A 22,430-nucleotide genomic window follows, 5' to 3' on the forward strand; every position below is an offset into this window, starting at 1 on the left:
CAAGCCCTGCCGGGCAGCAGCCTCCTGGCAGGGAGGGAAGGGCGCCGGGAGGGGGGGCACTGGGGTGAGACGGGAAAGTGGGGTGATCCCCCTTCCTGGCCTCCCGCCGCGGGGGAGCTCTCCGTGCCGGGCGCTGGCAGGACGGGGCTCCCGGGCCCAAAGCATCATTGTACGGGAAAGGATTCAGGGGTCAAATTTCAGACAGGTAAGGGAGGCGAGGGGGGGCAGGGAGAGCTTGGGGGCCCCGGGCTGGGGGTGGGGCTGGGAGGAGGCTCCTGGAGGGTCACATGCCCCCCTTGTGTCCCACTCCTGAATGCAGTACTGGCAAGAAATGATTTCTACTTGCACCAGCCCCTTGCCGCTCTAACCACTAGCCCCCACTGCCCTCCCAGAGCCAGGGAGACCCCCCAGGAGTCCTGGCTCCCAGCCCCTCCCTGCTCTAACCACTAGCCCCCACCGCCCTCCCAGAGCCAGGGAGACCCCCCAGGAGTCCTGGCTCCCAGCCCCTCCCTGCTCTAACCACTAGCCCCCACCGCCCTCCCAGAGCCAGGGAGACCCCCCAGGAGTCCTGGCTCCCAGCCCCTCCCTGCTCTAACGACTAGCTCCCACTGCCCTCCCAGAGCCAGGGAGAGACCCCAGGAGCCCTGGCTCCCAGCCCCTCCCTGCTCTAACCACTAGCCCCCACCGCCCTCCCAGAGCCAGGGAGAGACCCCAGGAGCCCTGGCTCCCAGCACCTCCCTGCTCTAACCACTAGCCCCCACCGCCCTCCCAGAGCCAGGGAGAGACCCCAGGAGCCCTGGCTCCCAGCCCCCTGCTCTCTCAGCGAGGGGGGATGACAGATGGAGGAGGGGAACGGAGGCGGTGTTCAGGGCCGCAGGCGCCTGTTTATTTTGGGAGCAGTAGCCCAGCAGGGCGCAGAGACGGGAACATATTTGGAGCAAAGGCCAAGCCGTGCAAACAAACACCGAGATCCGGCTCTGGGGAGGGCGGAGGTTCACAGTGCAGGGGCCGGCAGCCGGCTGGCATGGTGCAAGGCTGCGGTTGGCAACCGTCGGAGCTTGGCTCCGGAAGATGCCCCGTGGGCCAGGGCGGGATTGGCCATGGCCCAGTCACTGCTCCCCTGCCAGGACCACAGCCCGGCGCTGCAAGGGACAGGCCTGTCCCCGTGCCAGCCAGTCCAGTCCCGGGGCCAAATCAAATCCAGCACCCCTAGAGGGGACAGGCCCCCGGCCCCCTCCAGAAATAACCTTTTCTCCAGTTCCAAGGGACCTTTTAGTGCTTTAATTAACACAGACGTTACCAGACGCTGCTGGGTGCATCCGTGTTCAATATGCAGTTGGCTTTAGGCCCTTTATCATAATTAGCATAATAATAAAATAATAATAATAATAATAATTAATAATACACGATTGGAGAAATTAATGCTGGAATCGCTATTAATGCACGAAGAAAGCCCAGAGCTGGACCTGTCCGGGCAGGCTGGGATCTGGAGTCAGCCCCTCCAGGCTGGTGCAGGGCAGGGTAAAACCCAGGTCCGGATCCTGCTGGATTGCACAGTCAGCCAGACACCGGGCTGGGATCAAAACCTGGATCTGGATCCAGGTCAGACGTTCACCTGGGCTGGCTGCAAAACCCGGATCTGAAGAGGACCCGGCTCTAGACAATCCAGATCTCAGCGTGTGGTGGGAGGATAGACATAAAACCCGGATCTGGATTCCTCAAGTGGGAGCTTGACACTGAGCATCTGTGGTAACACTGGGGGTTGGAAGTAAAATCCGGCTCTGGATCCTTAGCTGTAATGCATTTGGGTGGAGGCAAAAGCCAGATCCAGATTCTCTGAGCAGGCTAATGCTGTTGTGTTGGTGTCTGGGGTATGCGCGACTGATGCCGAACCTGCATCCGGATTTCTATTGACCCGGATCCACTGCACTAATGCATCTGGGTGGGTGCAAAACCTGGGTCCGGATTTCTATTGACCCAGATCCACTGCACTAATGCACCTAGGTGGGTGCAAAACCTGGATCCGGATTTCTATTGACCCGGATCCACTGCACTAATGCATCTGGGTGGGTGCAAAACCTGGGTCCGGATTTCTATTGACCCGGATCCACTGCACTAATGCATCTGGGTGGGTGCAAAACCTGGATCCGGATTTCTATTGACCCGGATCCACTGCACTAATGCACCTGGGTGGGTGCAAAACCTGCATCTGGATTTCTATTGACACGGATCCACTGCACTAATGCATCTGGGTGGGTGCAAAACCTGGATCCGGATTTCTATTGACCCGGATCCACTGCACTAATGCACCTAGGTGGGTAAAAAACCTGCATCTGGATTTCTATTGACCCGGATCCACTGCACTAATGCATCTGGGTGGGTGCAAAACCTGGATCCGGATTTCTATTGACCCGGATCCACTGCACTAATGCACTTGAGGGGATGCAAAACCTGCATCCGGATTATTCACATATGACAGGGATCTGGAGTCTGATCCACTGAGCGATACAGGGGAGGATTGAACCTGGAGCTGGATCCTATAGGAGCAAGCTGGCTCTGGGTGGGTCTGGCTCCGGGGTGGATGGAAAATCCGGGACCCAGATTTCTTGAATAGGATCTGGGTCCCGCTGTCTGACTCTCCTCTGAGATGACATAGGGCTGGAGAGGAACTCTGGGTCCCCATTCCTTAACCACAGAGCTGGTTCCTCCCCAGGTGTGCACGGGGAGCATTAGATGGTAGCAGAGAGTCCAATGCACAAGGATGGTAACAAAATCCGGATCTGGATCCATTTGCAAGTGGAGAGGGATTGTCTGCTGGAATGCACGTGGGGTGGAAGCAAAACCTGGACTCCAGGAGCGAAACGCGGATACGGATCCCAACCTAACTAAATCCACCACGTGCTGGAATGAGCCAAGACCTGGACTGGCACATTCCCCTGAACTGAGGGACACAACTTGGAAGCAAGACCCAGATCCGGATTCCAACTCCACGGAGCCTGATTCCCTGGAAGGGTGCAGGTAAGATCCAAGCAAAGGAGGGAGGACCCGGAGTCCCACATCCCTTGCTCTGTCCCTCCTGGGCTGGAGCCAAAACCCGGATCTGGATTCAGTGCTCCACCACACCCAGCTCTGGATCCCTCTGTCCGGAACTGGATTTATTGCAGGGCTGGAACCAAAACCCGGCTGCCCAGACCGCCGCTCGGATCCGGCTCCAGCTCTGGCTCCTGCCCGCCCTACTTCCCTGCCTCTCTCTGGGCGTCCACCTCCTGGATCCAGGCCACGGTGCGGGCGCGGCACTCCTCCCAGGTGTAGAGGGGCTGGTAGCCGAAGTGGCGCTGGGCCTTGTCCGTCTGCACCGTGAAGGTGGTGCTGGCCACGGCCAGGGTGTAGGGGTTGAGCAGGGGGGCGTAGGAGCAGAAGGGCTGGAGGAGGCGGCGGAGGAGAACGTTCACCAGGGCCAGGCAGCGCAGGAGCCAGTAGGGCACGACGGGCCGGGAGCCCAGGAGCCGGAAGCCGCAGGAGCCCAGGATCTCCATGTTAAAGTCCTCGTAGCTCTTATAGGGGGAGGCGTCGTAGCAGAAGTAGATCTGGCCCCCGATGGCCGCCGGGGCCGCCTGCATCCGCCGCGCCACCAGCACGTGCATCCAGGCCACGTTGCCTGCGGGGAGACGGGGATCGAACTCCTGGCCCTGGTCTCGCCACCCACCCCCCGGGGACAAGCCTCCCGGCCAGGACGCAGATCCTGCCTGTGAGTGCAGCCGCTCCATGGTGACATCGCTCACACACACGCACGCACACAGACAGCCCCGATCCCCTCCAGTAGGGGGCAGTGCCACACACACACACACACACACACACACACACACACACACACACACACAGACAGCCCCGATCCCCTCCAGTAGGGGGCAGCGCCACGCACGCACACACACACACACAGACAGCCCCGATCCCCTCCAGTAGGGGGCAGTGCCACACACACACACACACACACACACACACACACACAGACAGCCCCGATCCCCTCCAGTAGGGGGCAGCGCCACGCATGCACACACACACACACACACAGACAGCCCCGATCCCCTCCAGTAGGGGGCAGCGCCACGCATGCACACACACACACACACACAGACAGCCCCGATCCCCTCCAGTAGGGGGCAGTGCCACACACACACACACACACACACACACACACACACACACACAGACAGCCCCGATCCCCTCCAGTAGGGGGCAGCGCCACGCACGCACACACACACACACACAGACAGCCCCGATCCCCTCCAGTAGGGGGCAGCGCCACGCACGCACACACACACACACACACACACAGACAGCCCCGATCCCCTCCAGTAGGGGGCAGCGCCACGCGCGCGCACACACACACACACACACACACACACACACACACACACACACACACTCCAGCCTACAGACCAAGCTCCATTTTTTCACTCTCCCTAGAGAGAGACACACAAACTACACTGTGCCTGATGGGGAGAGGGGACTATTCACAGAGCTGTGTCTGGCGGGGAGAGGGGTTCTGGGTTGGCAGGGGCTGTAGTGTGGGAATGAGGGGCACCGGCAGGGCTGTGGGGGGCAGGGCTGAGCTGGCAGAGCTGGGGGCAGGAGAGGGGGGTGGCAGTGAGGGGCAGGGCTGGGGGCGGGAGCGAGGGGCGGTGGCAGGGCTGGGAGTGGGAGCCAGGAGCGAGGGGCAGGGCTGGGGGCAGGAGCGAGGGGCAGTGGCAGGGCTGGGGGCAGAAGCGAGGGGCTGGGGGCAGGAGCGAGGGGCTGGGGGCAGGAGCGAGGGGCTGGGGGCAGGGCTGGGGGCGGGAGCGAGGGGCTGGGGGCGGGAGCGAGGGGCGGGAGCCAGGGGCTGGGGGCAGGAGCGAGGGGCTGGGGGCAGGAGCGAGGGGCAGTGGCAGGGCTGGGGGCAGGAGCGAGGGGCTGGGGGCAGGAGCGAGGGGCAGTGGCGGGGCTGGGGGCAGGAGCGAGGGGCAGTGGCAGGGCTGGGGGCAGGAGCGAGGGGCTGGGGGCAGGAGCGAGGGGCTGGGGGCAGGAGCGAGGGGCAGTGGCAGGGCTGGGGGCAGGAGCGAGGGGCTGGGGGCAGGAGCGAGGGGCAGTGGCGGGGCTGGGGGCAGGAGCGAGGGGCAGTGGCAGGGCTGGGGGCAGGAGCGAGGGGCTGGGGGCAGGAGCGAGGGGCTGGGGGCAGGAGCGAGGGGCAGTGGCAGGGCTGGGGGCAGGAGCAAGGGGCGCCGCGCTGTCACTCACCCACGTAGACCCGGCCGTGCTCGGTGCTGACCGGGATGGCCCGGAGCAGCCTGCGTCCCGTCTGCAGCCCTTTCTCGTAGAATTCCTTCATCAGCGGATGCTTCTCCCCATAGATGCCCGTGGGGCGCAGGGCGCAGGTCACCAGGCACCGGCCGCCCCCCAGCTGTGGGCAGACACGGGGGTGAGCTCCCGGGTGCCTGGGTCCCAACCCCTCGCGCCCTGGAACCTGGGTGTTGTGCGTGATGCCGGCCCGGGCGCCTGGGTCCCGTTTCCTCCCTCCTGCGGGGTTGTGGGGAAGGGGCTGCAGAGCTCCCTCGAATGCCCATGTCCCATTGTCCACCCCAGGGGCAGGCCCGGGGCTGGGAGCTACTTACAGGCGTCCCATTGGCCTCGATCACCATGTGCTCAGCCCGCGCCTTGCTCAGGGGGTACGGCTGCTCGTGCAGGGCGTCATAGGCCGAGTCCTCGTTCCCCCTGCAACGGTTGAGAGGTGGGCGCTAAGGGGCAGGGCCACTTTTTCCCTTCCCATCTCCTCACCAGGATCCCACCGCCTCCACCATCTCTCTGCGCTGAGCGCCCAGGATCCCACCGCCTCCACCATCTCTCTGCGCTGAGCGCCCAGGATCCCACCGCCTCCACCATCTCTCTGCGCTGAGCGCCCAGGATCCCACCGCCTCCACCATCTCTCTGCGCTGAGCGCCCAGGATCCCACCGCCTCCACCATCTCTCTGCGCTGATCGCCCAGGATCCCACCGCCTCCACCATCTCTCTGCGTTGAGCACCCAGGATCCCACCACCTCTCTGCTCTGAGCGCCCTGGATCCCACCGCCTCCACCATCTCTCTGCGCTGAGCGCCCTGGCAATGCCTGCCTTCCACTGAGTGCCTCCCTCTCTGCTGAGAATCCCACCTCTCCCCCATCCCTCTGCTCTGAACTCTGGCAATCCCTGCCTTCCACTAAGCCCCTCCCTTTCTGTGGTGATCCCACCGCCCCCACCATCGCTCTGCTCTGAGCTTGGGCAATCTCCACTCCTTCCCCTGAAACCCTTCTCCCTCTGCAAGGATCCCACCATCTCATTGTCAGCTTCCCAGCCTCTCCCTGTCACCCAGCCGGCCCCAAGCAATGGAGGGATATTGAAGGAACCCCCAACCAGCGCTGAATCAAACCTCCCCCCCCACACACACAATCTGGAGGGGGCCATGCTCACACAAGGAAGGAAAACCATACCAAATCCCCGCTGCTTGTCCTGTCGAAAGTGGCAGGAAACGAAAAGGGGACCCAGGCACTGGGGATGGCAGGCAGATGTCGTGCGGGGGGGGCGCGGGGGGGGTTGGGGACAGGAACCCAGACGTCCAAGCCAGCCACAAAGGATGTCACGGCTGGAAAAGTGGCCACTGCCAGCAGAGTGTTTGTTTTGTGCGGTGGTTGCTGTGGGGACAGGGTGGGAAACCTGAGGGAACCCCTGGGTGGGGCGGCCGACAGCTGAGGTTGGGTGGCAGCCAGAGACCGCAGGCAGGGAGGGGTGAGGAATGAGGGAGGTTAACTCCTAGGAGGCCTGGGTTCTCTCCCCAGCTCTGGCAGGGCAGGGGAGCCTAGTGGTTAGGAGCCCGGTACCTGTAGAAGGGATCCCCCTTGGTGTTGGGCCCCACAACCTCCATGCTGCTGGTGTAGATGAGATACTGGACCCGGTGCTCAATGCAGGCGTCAATCACATTCCTGGTCCCTAGAGGCAGGGTCGGGGGGAGCGGGAAACATGGGGTCAGTCTCCTAGCCGGGCGCCCCCACCCCTGCTGGGGTGAGAGCCTTCTCCTCCGCACCCCCACCCCGCCCCAGGGTCCGGAGCGGCCGGGAGCCGGAGCTCCAGGTTCTACCCCAGCTCCGTGCCTCAGTTTCCCCTCTGTCACTAAACGATCCAGCTGGGGAATCGTTCTCTGTTCCTGCGGCGCAGCAGATGCTGGGGCCGGGAGCCAGGCCGAGGCTGCCAGGACCCCGGGTTCACTAGCCTCCCCCACCCCCCGGTGCCATGACTTAGGCCTGGTACCCAGCTGCCAGAGCCGTCACCTGCCGCCGCTTCCCTCTCAGCGGCGAAGGGTTTTTCCGAAGCTCGGGGCTTTCCCAGCAGAAACCTGGGAGCCAGCCAGGCGACCCGAGCCGAGAGCGGAGACGCCCGCTCGGGGGGGGGGGGGGGGGGGGACACAAATCCTGCAGCCCCAGGCGGAGCCCCCAGGGGGTGCTCGCCTTCAGGATGCTTCCTGCACCGCAGCGCCCCCTAGTGCAGCGCTGTGCCCCACACCCAGCCACTTTCCCTACCGTGCACGTTCACCTCCGTGATCTTCTCGGGCGGGACCCTGCCCCACACATCCACCAAGCTGGCTGTGTGGATCACCACGTCGGCCCCCTCCACTGCGGCCCCCACGTCCGTGGGGCTGCTGACGTCCCCTTGGATCAACGTCACTGCCACCTTCTCTGAAACAGAGACACAGGGCTGGAACCGTGGGGGCTGGGAGCCAGGACTCCTGGGCTCTCTCCCGGCCCTGGGAGGGGAGTGCGGGCTAGTGGTTAGAGCAGGGGGCTGGGAGCCAGGACTCCTGGGCTCTCTCCCGGCCCTGGGAGGGGAGTGCGGGCTAGTGGTTAGAGCAGAGGGGTGGGAGCGGGGACTTCTGGGCTCTCTCCCTGGCCCTGGGAGGGGAGTGCGGGCTAGTGGTTAGAGCAGAAGAGGGCTGGGAGGCAGGACTCCCGGGTTCTTTCCCTGGCCCTGGGAGGGGAGTGGGGGCTAGTGGTTAGAGCAGGGAGCCAGGACTCCTGGCTTCTCTCCCTGGCACTGGGGGGGCCGTGGGCCCAGATCTTTTACTGCTTTTTTGTCTCCTGCCTCTCCCCCCCCCGTCCTTTTCCTGCCAGATGCGCCAGGATTCCCAGCCCCCCCCCCCCTTCCTACCACCTGACCCCTCTTCCCTCCCTGTGTCTGAGTCCCTGCTGCCTTCCAGCTATTTCCTGGCCCTGGGCAGGAGGAAACTTTTCCTCGGGCCCTGAACCACATTTTCCGACACAAGCCAGCAGCTGGGGGTGCGGGAATTGGCCCCGGGGTGTGTCCCCTCCAGCCCCAGGGCCGGGCCGGCTCGGGGGGGGGGGGGGGGGGGAGGAGATAGGAGCCAAGGCCCAGCTGAAAGGTGATTTGTCAACTATCGCTATTTGGAAAACACTCGATTCCCCGTTTGCTTGGCTCTGCTCAGGAATCCGATGGAAACTCTCCAGGCAGCTAAACCAGAGCCCTGAGTTATGGACCCCGGGCGCCAGCAAGGAACGTTCACAGCCCTGCCGGTGCCCCCCACTCCTGCCCCCAGGCCGGCCCCCAGCCCTGCCCCCAGGCCTGCCGGTGCCCCCCACTCCTGCCCCCAGGCCTGCTGGTGCCCCTCACTCCTGCCCCCAGCCCTGTCCCCAGCCCTGCCGGTGCCCCCCACTCCTGCCCCCAGGCCTGCCGGTGCCCCTCACTCCTGCCCCCAGGCCTGCCGGTGCCCCTCACTCCTGCCCCCAGGCCTGCCGGTGCCCCCCACTCCCGCCCCCAGCCCCATCTGCACAGCAGGCTTTGCTGGTGTGGTTCAGGCTGCCTGTCTGGCCGGGAGGGAGGAGCAGATTCCAGCGCCAGGTCACTGCTGGGTTAGGCGGCGGGGGGCAGTGCCCAAGGGGAACAAGCCCAGAGCCTGGCCCGAGACCACAAGGATCAGGGCCCAGCAGGCACAAGGGCCAATTACTGCTGCTCCTGCCTCCAGCTCACTGACGAGGCTCGGGAGCCGTTTCTGCTCAGCCAGGCCAGGCACGAGCCAAGAACTCGCCACACAGCATGAGTGCAGCTGGAAAACACGCTGTAACCACTACACCCCACTGCCCTCCCAGAGCCCCAGAGAGCCCCGGAGTCCTGGCTCCCAGCCCCTCTGCTCTAACCACTACACCCCACTGCCCTCCTAGAGCCCCAGAGCGCCCCGGAGTCCTGGCTCCCAGCCCCCCTGCTCTAACCACTACACCCCACTGCCCTCCCAGAGCCCCGGAGTCCTGGCTCCCGGCCCCCCTGCTCTAACCACTACACCCCACTGCCCTCCCAGAGCCCCAGAGAGCCCCGGAGTCCTGGCTCCCTGCCCCCCTGCTCTAACCACTACACCCCACTGCCCTCCCAGAGCCCCAGAGAGAACCCAGGCCAGGCCTCCCAGGGTCGAGCGGCGTGAGCACTGGCACTGAGAGGCAGGGCACCTGGTTCATTCCCTCCCTGGTGACTAAGAGGCGCCTCCCCACCCACGCGTCCCTCACGCGCACACAGCACACACAGCACCACAATTGGTTTGTCTTCACCCCCCGCGCCGGCAGCTAGAGTTACAGCCCCCCCCCAGCCCTCTGATCTCTCTGGGAGGGACTGCCTCCCCCATCGCCAGCTGCAACCCCAGCCCTCCACAGGGGCCCTGCTGGGATGAGAAAGCATGTGATTTCCTTCAGCTCGTGTGTCTGCGTGCGTGCGTGTGTGCATCCGCGTGTGTGCGTACGTGTGTGTGTCCACGTGTGTGCGGGGGGTGCCTGTGTGCGTGCATCCACGTATGTGCGTGCGTGTGTATGTCCACGTGTGTGTGTGGGTGTGTGTCTGCATGCATGCGTGTGTGCATCCGCGTGTGTGCAGGGGGTGCCTGTGTGCATGCGTCCACGTATGTGCGTGCGTATGTCCATGTGTGTGCGTGGCTGTGTCTGCATGTGTGCGTGCATCCACGTGTGTGCGTACGTGTGTGTCCACGTGTGTGCGGGGGGTGCCTGTGTGCGTGCATCCACGTATGTGCGTGCGTGCGTATGTCCACGTGTGTGTGTGGGTGTGTGTCTGCATGCGTGCGTTCGTGCATCCGCGTGTGTGCGTACGTGTGTGTGTCCACGTGTGCGCGGGGGGTGCCTGTGTGCGTGCATCCACGTATGCGCGTGCGTGTGTATGTCCACATGTGTGCGTGGGTGTGTGTCTGCATGCGTGCATGCGTGCATCCGCGTGTGTCCATGTGTGGGGGGGGGTGTCTGCGTACGTGCGTGTGTGTGTCCATGTGTGTGGGGGTCTGCGTGCGTGTGTGCGTCCAAGTGTGTGTGTGTGTGTCCACATGTGTGTGGGGTCTGCGTGGGTGAGTGCATCCACGTGTGTGGGTCCACGAGTGTGGGGAAGGGGAGGCTGAGCCTGGCCCTGCCTGGAGAACGAAGGCCTGAGCGAGGAGCAGCAGAGGTTGAAGTCGGGGGACTCACCAGGGCGCGGGAGCAAGACCCACATGATGCCTTAAAGCTGGTGGCTCTGGGCAAAGTCGGGGCCAGGGGTGCAATAAACCCAGCATTGTGGGGGAAAGGCAGGCCAGGGTCCCTGCCGGCGCTGCCCGGGTGCACTGGGACTGCAGCATGGACAAGTCTCAGACAAGTCTGAGTTGGATTCGCTGGGTAGAGCTTATGGGGCAAAGCAGGGGGGCCGGAGCCCAGACACTTTGTCTCAGAGGCAGGGAGGCTGCAGGGACCCCCCGAAGGAAGAGTGGTTCCCCTTTGGGGTCTGGCCCACTTACAAGGTCCCGCCAAGCGGCTATTTAAAAACTGGGGTATAGCTCTGGGACAGATGGTGGCAGCAGTGGGATCCTCAATGCCTCCGGAGCATTGGCAAGAAGTGACGTGCAGCAGTAAAAACAGCAGCAGGAGAAAGGTGTCTAAGTCCTGCTCTCCCCCTGCAGAACGGGGGGCGGGCTGGGGGCGCAGGGAGCTGGAAAAGCAAGGAGGGAGGTGGGAGAGGTCCCAGCTGATTGTTCCAGTTTAAGGGGAGGGTGAAGAGGGCACAGATGCCAGAGAGAAGCCCTGTGCTGGGACTCTGCTCAGCCCGGCTCTGCGCTCTCACACCCTCCTTGGTCCCCGCGTGATAACGACAGACGACCGGATGGCCGCTGTTGATACAGGCGACGTTCCACATGGCCTGGCTGCGTCCGTCTGGATTGGCGTGGTACAAGGGGCTCCCCCGGCAGGAGAATATCTCCATGCGCAGGAGTTGGCGGGAGGATTCGTGTAGCCCGGCCGGGTGGGAGCGACTCTCCCAGCCCCATCCCACGGGCGTAAACCGCAGCTGGGCAGGAAGCCGTGGGAGATGATGGGGTAGCAGGCCGGGTCAGGCACCCAAAAACAGGATTTGAGTCATTCCAAACTGGGTATGGTCCAAGATCCCTTGGACGGGGGCTGCCTGCGTCAGCCACCATCCCTGGTGCAGCCGTTGTAGGAAAACAGGACACAGGTGGGCAAAATGCTGGATGAAATGGCTCGCCCGGAACAGAGGGGATCGCTCATCGGCTGCCCAAAGGGGGAGGGCACAAGGAGCAAACTCTGCGGTAGAACGTTGGGAGGAAAGCCATCGCCCGGCCAGTGCCTAGGGGCGGATCCCACTGCTGACACTGCGGATCCCACCGCTGACACCACCGCTCAGCTCCTCCTGGGCGCAGGCTCCCCTGTGCCCCAGTGGGGTCAGAGAGCAAAGGGGAGAGAGCAGTTCCAGGATGGAGGCAGCGGCAAGGAGCTGGGACAAAGGCCCAGGTGTGGAGCTATTTGCCACACCGGCGGCTCAGATCCTTAGGACGGCTTGGGAGGGAGCAGCGTTCCCAACTTGGATGCCCTCCTTGGCGAGGACAGCGTCCCGCTGAGCCGGCCGGGAGCTGGAGCCACGGCTCAGAGGGGTAGCACGAACAGCTGGGCTATAGGGAACAGAGGCCACAGGGCCTCCCGGAACGCAGACACGTCAGCCAGGGCACTGTCCAGCCAGCTTCGCACGGGAGACGTGACTCACTCCGGCCTGGCCTGGCTGGATCTGGGCGTGGGGAAGGCAGGTTTGCCGCAGCTGAGGGGGAAGCCCCAGGGGAGGGGAGAGCGGCAGAAAGGTCACAGCAGGCCCCAGAGCGTCCTGCACAGAGGGTGGAATACACAGCCCTGCACACACACAGCCCTGCAGGGCACCTGCTAGCCAGGGATAGGGCTGAGTTAAGGCCAACTTTGCAACCTCTCCCCCGCCCCAATACTCAAGAGTCGCGCCCTCCCCCTCCCAGTCTAGAGGGGCAGAGAAAGGACGGAGCAGGGAGCTGCTGCAGTATCTTCCGGAAGCCCATGCCTGCCTCAGTTTCCCTCGTGTCCGTGGGGGCCTGCAGCCCTGCGGGAGGGGCCCCTGCACCTCACCTGTCCCCAGCTGTCCCAAGGCTGGATCCAGCTGCAGATCGAAGACGCGCACTTGGGCCACGTTGGGCGACCGTTCCACCAGCATCCGCACCAGGTGGGAACCCAGGAACCCGCAGCCGCCCGTCACCAGATAGACCTGCCGGGCCTGGCCCAGCTCCATGGGGTCCTGTGGGAGAAGGGAGACAGAGCAGGGTCAGGCGGGGGGTGGAGCTCGCAGGGTGGGGACAGCACGCCGGGCCGGATTGTGCTTCGTTACTTTCACAGCGAGGACACGGGACCTGCCGCCACAGCGGTTTTGTATTGGCAGCTGTACAAAGGCAACGTGGCCAAAGCAGAAAAATCCGCCAGCCAGGACCCCGTGGGACTAAAAAAACTCCCCACAAAATTATTTCTACCACCAGGACTCTCATCCAGGATGTAGCTTGAGAAAGGCCCTGGGGGTTTAAAACTCCGTTAGCCGCGCAATTGTATGTGGGTTGCACTTGTTCAAGGAATTGCTTTGCTTTGTTTTTATGAGCGGTTATGCTGAATAAACTATATAATAAATACATTGCATTGTATCTGCTCGAATATTTTACAGAGTTTGTCGGTGTGTTCAAGGACTCCTGCTAAGCAGTGCGAGCTAGGAACACCCAACTCGGTAGGCAGCTTCCTGTTAGCACAACTTACAGCAACGTAAGAGTTCGGCTGTGCCAAGGAAAGAGGGATGTGCCTGCAACGGGATAGCTTCTCGTCAAACCGAACGGAAAAGAGATCGCATCCCCAGAGCAAGTACAGTCATCACAAGTGACACGGAACTGAGCACTGGTTCAAAGAGCGTGGACCCAGATGAACCAGAAAAATAAGCGACAACAATTCTGTGCTGTTTTAGAGACCAACAGAAATGCACAGTGTCATGAGCTTTTGTGGGCAAACCCCACTTCCTCAGAGGACCTGGTTGTTTTTAAAGTTACAGACTAACAACGCTACCCCTCTGACACCAGAAAAACAGGCTGAATCTGGAAAAGAATTGCTGTTCAATAAACCACAAAGAAAATAGATAAAACAGACATGTTTGGAGCGGCGCTCTGTTTCGGCCTAGCGCCATCAGCGCTTAAGGTTTGAAAAGGAGAAGACAATGTCACTGGAAACTAAATTGATTCTATTAAAACACAACGAAAGATAAAGAGTTTATAGGGATGAAGAAAAAAATACAACAGAATTCCCAAATTTTTTTAAAAAAAATCACTAACAACTAAATGGACAAAGCTTAACAATCCTTTTTTTTAAATCTGAAATAAAAATGATCATAAAAATGACACTGTGTTTTGGGGAAATACAGTAATTTCTATAAAGCGTGTACACTTCCCTTTGATTTAAAATATAATTTGAGTTAAAGACCCGAACAATGCAGGGTACCTCTGCTAGTAATTTTATAGATTGAAATAAAAATACCAGTGTTATTTCACCATGCTGAAAACCTGTGTTATTTTACCAGGATATCTCTGTGAAAGTACTGTTCTACGTTCTCACAAGGGAGACTATGACATGATTTTACACCATAAACAAGGGAAATTATCCTTCTTTGCACATGGAGGAATGAAAAACATTTGTTTACTGTTGTTAGGGAATACAATGTTTATCCAGCCAATAAATAACATCTATTTACAAGTGTTTATTCCATTTTCAGTTTTGCTCGGAAGCAATGAGTTCCTGTATAGTATTGCCGGTCTATAAAACTACAAGCAGGTTCCTGAAACTGATGGAGGGAAGCTAAAACAAATGTATCCTTCTCAAAACACACTTGACCCAAGATCACCGGTAAAGTCGAATCACATGACGCACGCGGTGTGCACAAAGCACAAACTGGTACGTGCATGAACACACACCATTGTCTAGCGTGCACAGCTCAAAAGAAGAATGAAAACTGGCCAGCAAGACAAATGAAATCGGGAGCAAAGGCCGAGCGTGCCGGACTGTAGAGCACAGATCGTCACTACTCCCAGCCAACGCTGGACGCGCGCCAGGCCACCCTAGGGCGAGTCCCTTATAAGCTGGGCAGGGTGGCTTGACGGCATTGCCAGCCATGGCCTCATTGTTTCCTGATGTTATCGGCAGAGAGACGATTTCGTTCCTTGAATAAGCTCTCAAAGCAGCAGCCGAATTTTCCCAGGCGCAGCCGGTCAACCAAGCGCTGCCTTGGGACCTGAGAACAGACGTCCTCATCGAAATGCTCAAGTGCAATTATTGGGTTTTATCTCAGCCCTGGCCGCTCGTCAATAACGAGCCAATCAGAGCCAGGGAAGCGCGTCTGCGGAGCCAGAGGGGTATAGATCGGTCAGACCTCCACCCGGGCGACTATTTGGAGAGAATCTTCTGTTTTCCCCGCGGTCCCTTTCTTGAGGACATTGGAATGGAGCTGGGTTTTGCGTTTCAGAGGCCCCATAAGCCAAGGCGGCGCTCGCTTACGCCACGCTCTGGCCCCGTCAGCAGCACCGCTTGCAAATCAATCAGCCCCTCGCTCCCTGGGAGATGCAGGGCTCCCTCGAGACGGACCCACGCACTGAGATCCCAGACGGCCGCTCTCCCCGCCCCCCAGTGGCCTGGCCCACAAGGCCGCACCTACGCCCAGTCTGAATGACCCCGCTCTGGTAAATGCGGACTCCCAGGTGGTCATTAACGGCTTGGCTACGGATGCCTGGTCCCACCCCAGCATTGTGGCTTCTGGGAGAGCGGAGAGCAATTTCCCCTCTGAAATAAAGCAAGACAAAAGGAAGTCTGTGTCCTTGGGCGGCTTTTTTAGCCACCAGGAAGAAACGCTGCCTTAGAATGGACAGCGGCTCAACCCAGGCCTCCCGTCACAATGAACAATAGGCGAGAGCAAATCGCACAGCCTGCTGCCGCGGGACGACTCGCCCTCGCGCAGGGCCGGACGGAGGCAGGGGCGAGCCGGGCAGTGCCCAGGGCGCCAACCGATGGGGGCACCTGATGGCAGCTGTAAGGGGTGCACGGCGTCCCCGACCCGCCCGCATCCCCGCAGCACCAGCCAGCAACGCCCTTCCCCCCACGGCCGCGGGACCCTACACGGCCCAGCGCACGCGCCAGCAGCGACAGCCGGGCCGGACTGGGCCGCGCTTGCACCATGCGCCCTAGGGCGGGCCCCAGGCTACGCGCCAGCAGCTGTAGCTGGGCCGTGCATGCGCCGTGCGCCTGGAGGCAGCCTGGGGTGCCAGAATACCTCAGGCCAGCGCTGCCAGCAGTGCGGAGACCGAGTCACAGACACTGGAACGGGGAGGGACCTCGAGGGTCATCAAGTCCAGCCCCCTGCCCTCACGGCAGGACCCAGCACCGTCTAGACCACCCTGGCAGGCCTGTGTCCAGCCTGCTCTGAAATATCTCCAGGGATGGAGCTTCCACAACCTCCTTCGGTGACTTATCCCAGTGTTTGACCACCCAGACAGGCGGGAAGTTTTTCCTAATGTCCAACCTAAACCTCCCTGGCTGCACTTTAAGCCTCTTGCTTCTCGTCCTGTCCTCAGAGGCCAAGGGGAACAATTTTTCTCCCTCCTCCTTGTGACTCCCTTTTAAATACTTAAAAACAGCTCTCATGTCCCACCTCAGTCTTCTCCTTTCCAAACTAAACAAGCCCAGTTCCTTCAGCCTCCCTTCATCGCTCACGTTTTCTAGAACTTTCACCATTCTTGTCGCTCTTCTCTGGACCCTCTCCAATTTCTCCACATCTTCCTTGAAATGTGGTGCTCAAAACTGGACACAAAACTCCAACTAAGGCCTTATCAGTGCGGCCACCTCTGGGGTGGGGCAGCTGGGGAACAGCTGCACATAACGCTGCACAGGATGGCTCAGCTAGCACTGGGGCGCAGCTATGCAGGGGAACGGCCCACATGGCTCCTTTCTCAGCCTCCCCATGGGTAAGAGGGAGCATTTCCTGCCTTAAGTAGCTGGGCTATTTTAAAGGGCAGGTGGGGGCTGATGTTGGCATGTCCCTTTGCTTTTCTGTGAGCTTCCCTTTCTGGGTTTCTGGTTCACTTTTGTTGGGGGCGCTGTGCTGCAAAGACAGGTATCCAGCAGGGGGCGCTCTCCCCTGGCAGGAGGGCTAGCCCGGTGCCCCAGGGCAGCACTAGGGGGCGCTGTGGGGCAGAGAGCAGGGCAGGCCCAGTAGGGGGCGCTCTCCCCTAGCAGGCAGGGCTGGCCCGGTGCCCTAGGGCGATACTAGGGGGCGCTGTGGAGCAGGGAGCAGAGCAGGGCCCAGCAGGGGGCGCTCTCCCGTAGCAGGCAGGGCTGGCCCGGTGCACCAGGGCGATACTAGGGGGCGCTGTGGGGCAGGGAGCAGAGCAGGGCCCAGCAGGGGGCGCTCTCCCCTAGCAGGCAGGGCTGGCCCGGTGCCCTAGGGCGATACTAGGGGGCGCTGTGGGGCAGGGAGCAGGGCAGGCCCAGTAGGGGGCGCTCTCCCCTAGCAGGCAGGGCTGGCCCGGTGCCCTAGGGCGATACTAGGGGGCGCTGTGGAGCAGGGAGCAGAGCAGGGCCCAGCAGGGGGCGCTCTCCCCTAGCAGGCAGGGCTGGCCTTGCTGTGGCATCTCTCAGAGACACATTAGTGCTGTATTAGCACCTTAACTCTCGGGGGTTCCGTGGTACCAAGCACTGCCCAGCCCCACGATAGGAACCAGTCCCCATCCAGAAAGGCTCGCAGCCCAACCAAAGCCAGGAACATTCTCCCCCTTTTACCAGTGGGGAAACTGAGGCTCATGGCTCACCCAGGACTTGGGCAAAGTCTCAGGAATTCTGTGGCAGAGCCCTGGAGTCCTGACCTGCGCCGTCAGGCCAGCTTGGTTCCCATCTAACTTTCCCAGGCCTTATCGAGGGATCGCCTCCTGCTTCCCTGACACAGGATAAATGATACAACCCCTCTTCCCGTCTCTTTCCAAGCAGCCCAACTAGCCAAGGTCTGTGCTCAGGAAATGACTGAATGCTTCATGACAGTCAACTTTCCCTCCAGGGCAGGGGAGAGATCCCAGGAGTCCTGGCTCCCAATTTCCCCTGCTGTAACCACTAGGCCCCACTGCCCTCTCCTACCCAGGACCGGGGTAGAACCTAGCTGTCCTGGCTCCCAGCTCCCTCCCCTCCCCAACCCGCTAACCTAACATGGTGTGGGAAGGCATGTCACAACTACTGTGACAATGCGTTCCCTGTGTGTCAATAATTGCTGAGGTGTGGGGTGCGGGTTGGCAGATCACCAGACTGGCACAGAGTTCAGGCCACTGACCAGGCGAGAGCCACCCCCTCCGGCATTTCAAACCTCACAGCATGCCCCTGGGGCTGCGAGTCGAGACAGAACGGCACCAGCAGGGCTGAGAATGGACGGGTGGAATCTGGCCCTGATAGGCCCATCGGCCCGGTATCCCATCTAGAGGTGGCTCATGCGTCCCCCTCCCCCCGTACAGCCCAGATCAGCGGCGACACCAAACCAGCAGCTGCACCGCGCCAGGCCCATGCCCCCGAAACAAGGCGGGCGCCCGTCAGGTGTGGGTGCTTGTCAGGTGACCCTGAGACAGGGAGCACGATGCTCCCCAGCCCTGCTTCGGAGGCCGCCCGCACGCAGGGCAGGTCGGCTGGGCGTGGGAACAGGCAGAACACACGGGTCTGGTCCTGCGAGGCCTCTGTTGTCGGGAAAATCACAGCTCAGCTCCCAGGCCAAGCAGCTCCCTGCAGCACAGCGCCCCCCTAGGGGACTGGGCCAGCCCTGCCTGCCAGGGGAGAGCGCCCCCTGCTGGGCTCTGCCCCACTTCCTGCCCCACAGCGCCCCCTAGCACTGCCCTGGGGAACTGGGCCAGCCCTGCCTGCCAGGGGAGAGCGCCCCCTGCTGGGCTCTGCCCCACTTCCTGCCCCACAGCGCCCCTAGCGTCACCCTAGGGGACTGGGCCAGCCCTGCCTGCCAGGGGAGAGCACCCCCTGCTGGGCTCTGCCCCACTTCCTGCCCCACAGCGCCCCCTAGCACCACCCTGGGGAACTGGGCCAGCCCTGCCTGCCAGGGGAGAGCGCCCCCTGCTGGGCTCTGCCCCACTTCCTGCCCCACAGCGCCCCCTAGCGCCACCCTGGGGAACTGGGCCAGCCCTGCCTGCCAGGGGAGAGCGCCCCCTGCTGAGCCCTGCCCTGCTCCCTGCCCCACAGCGCCCCCTAGTGCTGCCCTGGGGCATTGGGCCAGCCCTGCCTGCCAGGGGAGAGCGCCCCCTGCTGGGGCCTGCCCTGCTCCCTGCCCCACAGCGCCCTCTAGCGCCTCCCTGGGGCACTGGGCCAGCCCTGCCTGCCAGGGGAGAGCACCCCCTGCTGGGGCCTGCCCTGCTCCCTGCCCCACAGCGCCCCCTAGTGCCACCCTGGGGCATTGGGCCAGCCATGACCACGATGCACTTATTGCCCCTGGTTAGCTCCCCACCCACAGTAGCTGATTTCCTAGGCTGGTGCCTCCTCGTGCTCCCTCCCCCTTCAGAGGCGAGTGTCCAAGGTGAAGCAGAGATAAGATGCGTGGGTCAGGCCTGGCCGTGAGATTAGAACCGGCTCTGCCCTTGACCCAAGGCCACCGCCCACTGCCATGTATGGCTGTCAGTCCTCCGGGAGAGAGAGAAAAACACCTCTGGCTTTGGGCACCCCTGCTCTAACCACTAGATCCCACGCCCCTTGCAGAGCTGGGACAGAACCCAGGAGTCCTGGCTCCCTACCCCGTCAGCCCCCCCCCCCAACCCACTGGACCTCACTCCACTCCCAGCACTGGGGAGAGAACCCAGGAGTCCTGGCTCCCACCCTCCTTCATTCAGACCCATGGGCCCAGCGGGTGCCCCACACCCATGTGCTGCCTGATCCCGGCAGAGGGATGCCCTGAAGCATGGGTGTGACCCCTCCCAGACCCAAGCCCAGCCTGGCTGGCAGGCGATGCTACCTCCGACTGTGCCGGTCCCTCCAGGGCGAGACGCTGCCCAATTCTGGGGGTCCCAGCCCCAGCGCAGGGGCCGGCCCAGGGCAAGATGGGTCTGGTGGGGGTGGCTGGGAGGGGGCAGGCTGCGGTGGAAGGGCAGGAAGGGGTTAACAGCAGGGATGGGAATGGAAAAACTTCTCCCGTGCTGAATCCGCTCCAGCTCCTGCACCCCAGAACCACGGGGGCCCAGCTGGGACCAGCCCCCGAGTCCTGGCCCCCTGCTCCCCCCAGCCCCCCCTGGAGCTCAGACCTCCTGAGTCCTGGCTCAGCCACCCCACCTGCCCCCCTCCCCTCTCGGAGCTCAGGCCGGACCCAGGAGTCCTGGAAGCGCCTGGCCGGGTGCCCCGCTGCAGGCCCAGGGGTCCCGCCGTGGCGCGGGAGGGGCCCGGGGATCCGCGTTACCTGCTCGGCCCGGGGCGGCTGCCCTCCGCTGTGTCCTGCCTCCTGCGCCATCCGCCGGGTCTGAGCCGCTCCATGCCCTGCAGCGCCTGACAGCCCCGGCCCCGCCCCGGCCCCGCCCCCCGGGGTCCTAGTGCCCCGGCAGACCATGGGGTCCCGGGTTCTCGCCCGGCTGGGGGGGGCCGGGGGGGGGACTGAGCGCCAGGACTCCTGGGCCCTCCCCCCAGCTCCGGGAAGGGAGATGGGGCGGGGACGCCTCAGTTGGCTTGGCCCGTCTCCCTGGCCTCTGACGGCCCTGGAGCTGAGCCAGCCTTCCCCGGCTGGGACAGGTGGGGGCAAAGGGACCTCAGGCTGGGGGGGACCTGCTTCCCCCCTCCCCCGCGCACCCCTCCCCACCGCCTGGGGCTGGAGTCGAACCCACCCCCTCCAGCAGGGCAGGTCCCCAGTGCCCCATCCCCCCCCCCCCCCCGCAGAAAGGCCCCTTGCACCTTGTCTGCTCCCTGACCCAAGCCATGTGGGGCGCGCAGGCTGGGGGGGGGGCGCCACCTAGGAGCCTGGGATCGGCCCCCCCCTCCACCTGCTTCAGCTACGTAACAGGCCGGGTCTTTTCCGCTAGGCAGACCCACTTCCCACTTCCCTGTTCCCAGCACCTCGCCGGCCCGGGGGGGGGGGGGCTGCTCCCCCCTCCTGCCCGCGACAGCCTGTGGGAATGCACCGAGCGCCCCCTGGCGGCCACGGGGAAGCAGCCCCGCCCCACGGGCTTGGAAAGCATTGGGGGGGGGGGGCGGGGGGAAGCAAGAGCTCGCTGCCCTGCAAGAACTGGGACAAGAACCCGAGTCCTGGCTCTCTCCCCCCCCCCCCCCAACTCCCCATCCCAGCCAGGGCTTCGTGAGGCCGGGACTGAAACACCCCTAGGGATGGAGACACCCCCCCCCGGGGAACCCAGCCCAGCGCTTCCCCACCCCCTAGGGAAAGTTGGTCCTAATCTCCCCCCCACACCTCCCCCAGTGCAAGGGGAGCCCATCGCTCCTCCCCCTGCCCCCCTGAGAACAGCCTCTCGGGACCCCCCTGCAGGGAGCTGGAGGCTGCTCTCGGATCCCCCCTCGCTCTGCTCTGCCGCAGCCTGAACAAGCCCCAATCCCTCAGCCTCACCTCGTAGGTCAAGTGCTCCAGCCCCTGCATCACTTCGGGCGCCCGCCGCAGGCCCCTCTCCAAGGCGCCCACGTCCTTTGTGCAGCGGGGGGCCCGGACCCGGACCCAACACTCCAGCTGTGGTCGCGCCGGAGCCCAAGAAAGGGGAATCATCACTTCTCTAGCTCTGCTTCCCACTCCCCCCTCCCCTCCCCGTGCAGGGAAAAGGAGGCTCTTCAGCGCTGGGTGCACTCATTTCAGGGGGGTTCACCCCCCCAATGCCCCCCAGCGCCACCGACACAGGGGTCTCTGAGCAGCTGCGGGTGGAGTCTTACCTCACCCGCCGGCACTGCTCCCCCACCGGAGGTGACGCAAGGAGAGTGTGACCAGACCCCCGGGTTCCTCTTTCACACCGACACTTTCACTTGCAAACAGCCCAGCTCCCCCACCCGCCCCAGCTCTGAGCCAGAGGCCCCTGTCCTGCTCCCCCCCCCCCAGGCAGCCAGCCCCCCATTCTTGGATCACCCCCCTAAAGGGGAAAGGCCCTGCGGCCCTGCTCAGAGCCAGTGCTCCCCTGCGCAGAAAGGACCCATAGCCCATTCCCCACTTCCAAGTCAGCCGGTTCCCCACCCAGTTGCCACTCACCTCTAGAAAGGCCCCAGCCCCATTCCGGCCCCCCGAGCCAGCCAGGCCCCTGCTGCAGGGCTGGATCAGAGCTGGCACTCCGCAGAGCAGGTGTGGCCAGTCATTTTTGACCAGAGGTCCCTTCAGAAAAGGATGAAGTGGCCCCCGGCTGCCCTGGAAAGGGTGGGGCCTCGGCCAAGACACTTCTCCACACAAAGACCCCGACTGGGCTGGGGGTGGGGGAGCATGCAAAGTCTCTGCCTCCCCCACCCCAGGAAAAACAACCAGCTGTTCAGAATAGCTGGCAGTTCCCTCTAAGTGCCCCTGGCAGCAGGAGGCGGCTTTGCGTGCTCCCGCCTGCTGGCCCCAGGTCAACACATGAGGTCTCATTCTCTGCCCCTGCCCTGCAAGGGAGCACCAGCTTAGAGTCACCCGCCCGCTGAGCAGCAGCCAAGCGCTGAGCCCCTTGCAGGGCGGGAGACTTTGCGTCCCTCCCCCCCAGGCCAATTAGGGCTTGGGGAGCACGACAAGTCTCCTCCACCATGCCAGGAGCAGCACCCATTGCAGGGCGGGGGGGGGGGGGGGGAGACGGAGGAGACTTTGCACTCCTCCCACAGGACCTGACTGGCCTGGGGCCCAGGGGAGCAGCCAGATCAACTTGCCTGGAACGCTGGATCAGGTCCACCCTGCCCTAGCGGGAAAACGCCCCAGTCCCCACCTGAGCCAGCCAGACCGGAGTTGAGATTGGAAACCAGCCAAGCCCACAGGCTGCGTCTGTGTCTCTCGCAGATGGCAGTGGGAGAGAGAAACGTGAAAACGTAAGACACACAACCACGGTA

The 22,430-nt window shown here is 62.9% G+C and overlaps 1 protein-coding gene across 2 annotated transcripts; it reads right to left on the reverse strand.

Annotated features, from left to right (window-relative positions):
• Positions 1 to 1,266: 1,266 nt before the first annotated feature.
• HSD3B7 (hydroxy-delta-5-steroid dehydrogenase, 3 beta- and steroid delta-isomerase 7) lies at positions 1,267 to 21,156 on the reverse strand. Of its 2 annotated transcripts, none has more exons than XM_075928710.1 (7): positions 20,989 to 21,156; positions 12,474 to 12,639; positions 7,584 to 7,739; positions 6,888 to 6,996; positions 5,649 to 5,748; positions 5,275 to 5,437; positions 1,267 to 3,658 (listed from the first exon to the last, which is right to left on the reverse strand). In XM_075928710.1, exons 1-7 carry the CDS (start codon positions 21,139 to 21,141, stop codon positions 3,234 to 3,236), a joined length of 1,272 nt encoding a protein of 423 aa, XP_075784825.1. In that variant the 5' UTR covers positions 21,142 to 21,156; the 3' UTR covers positions 1,267 to 3,233. The 2 variants fall into 2 exon arrangements, with proteins under 2 accessions (XP_075784825.1, XP_075784826.1); XM_075928711.1 differs by lacking the exon at positions 20,989 to 21,156 and adding an exon at positions 19,840 to 20,181.
• Positions 21,157 to 22,430: the final 1,274 nt, after the last annotated feature.

The sequence above is a fragment of the Pelodiscus sinensis genome, chromosome 4 (genome assembly GCF_049634645.1).
Source record: "Pelodiscus sinensis isolate JC-2024 chromosome 4, ASM4963464v1, whole genome shotgun sequence".
NCBI classification, from domain to species: Eukaryota; Metazoa; Chordata; order Testudines; family Trionychidae; genus Pelodiscus; species Pelodiscus sinensis.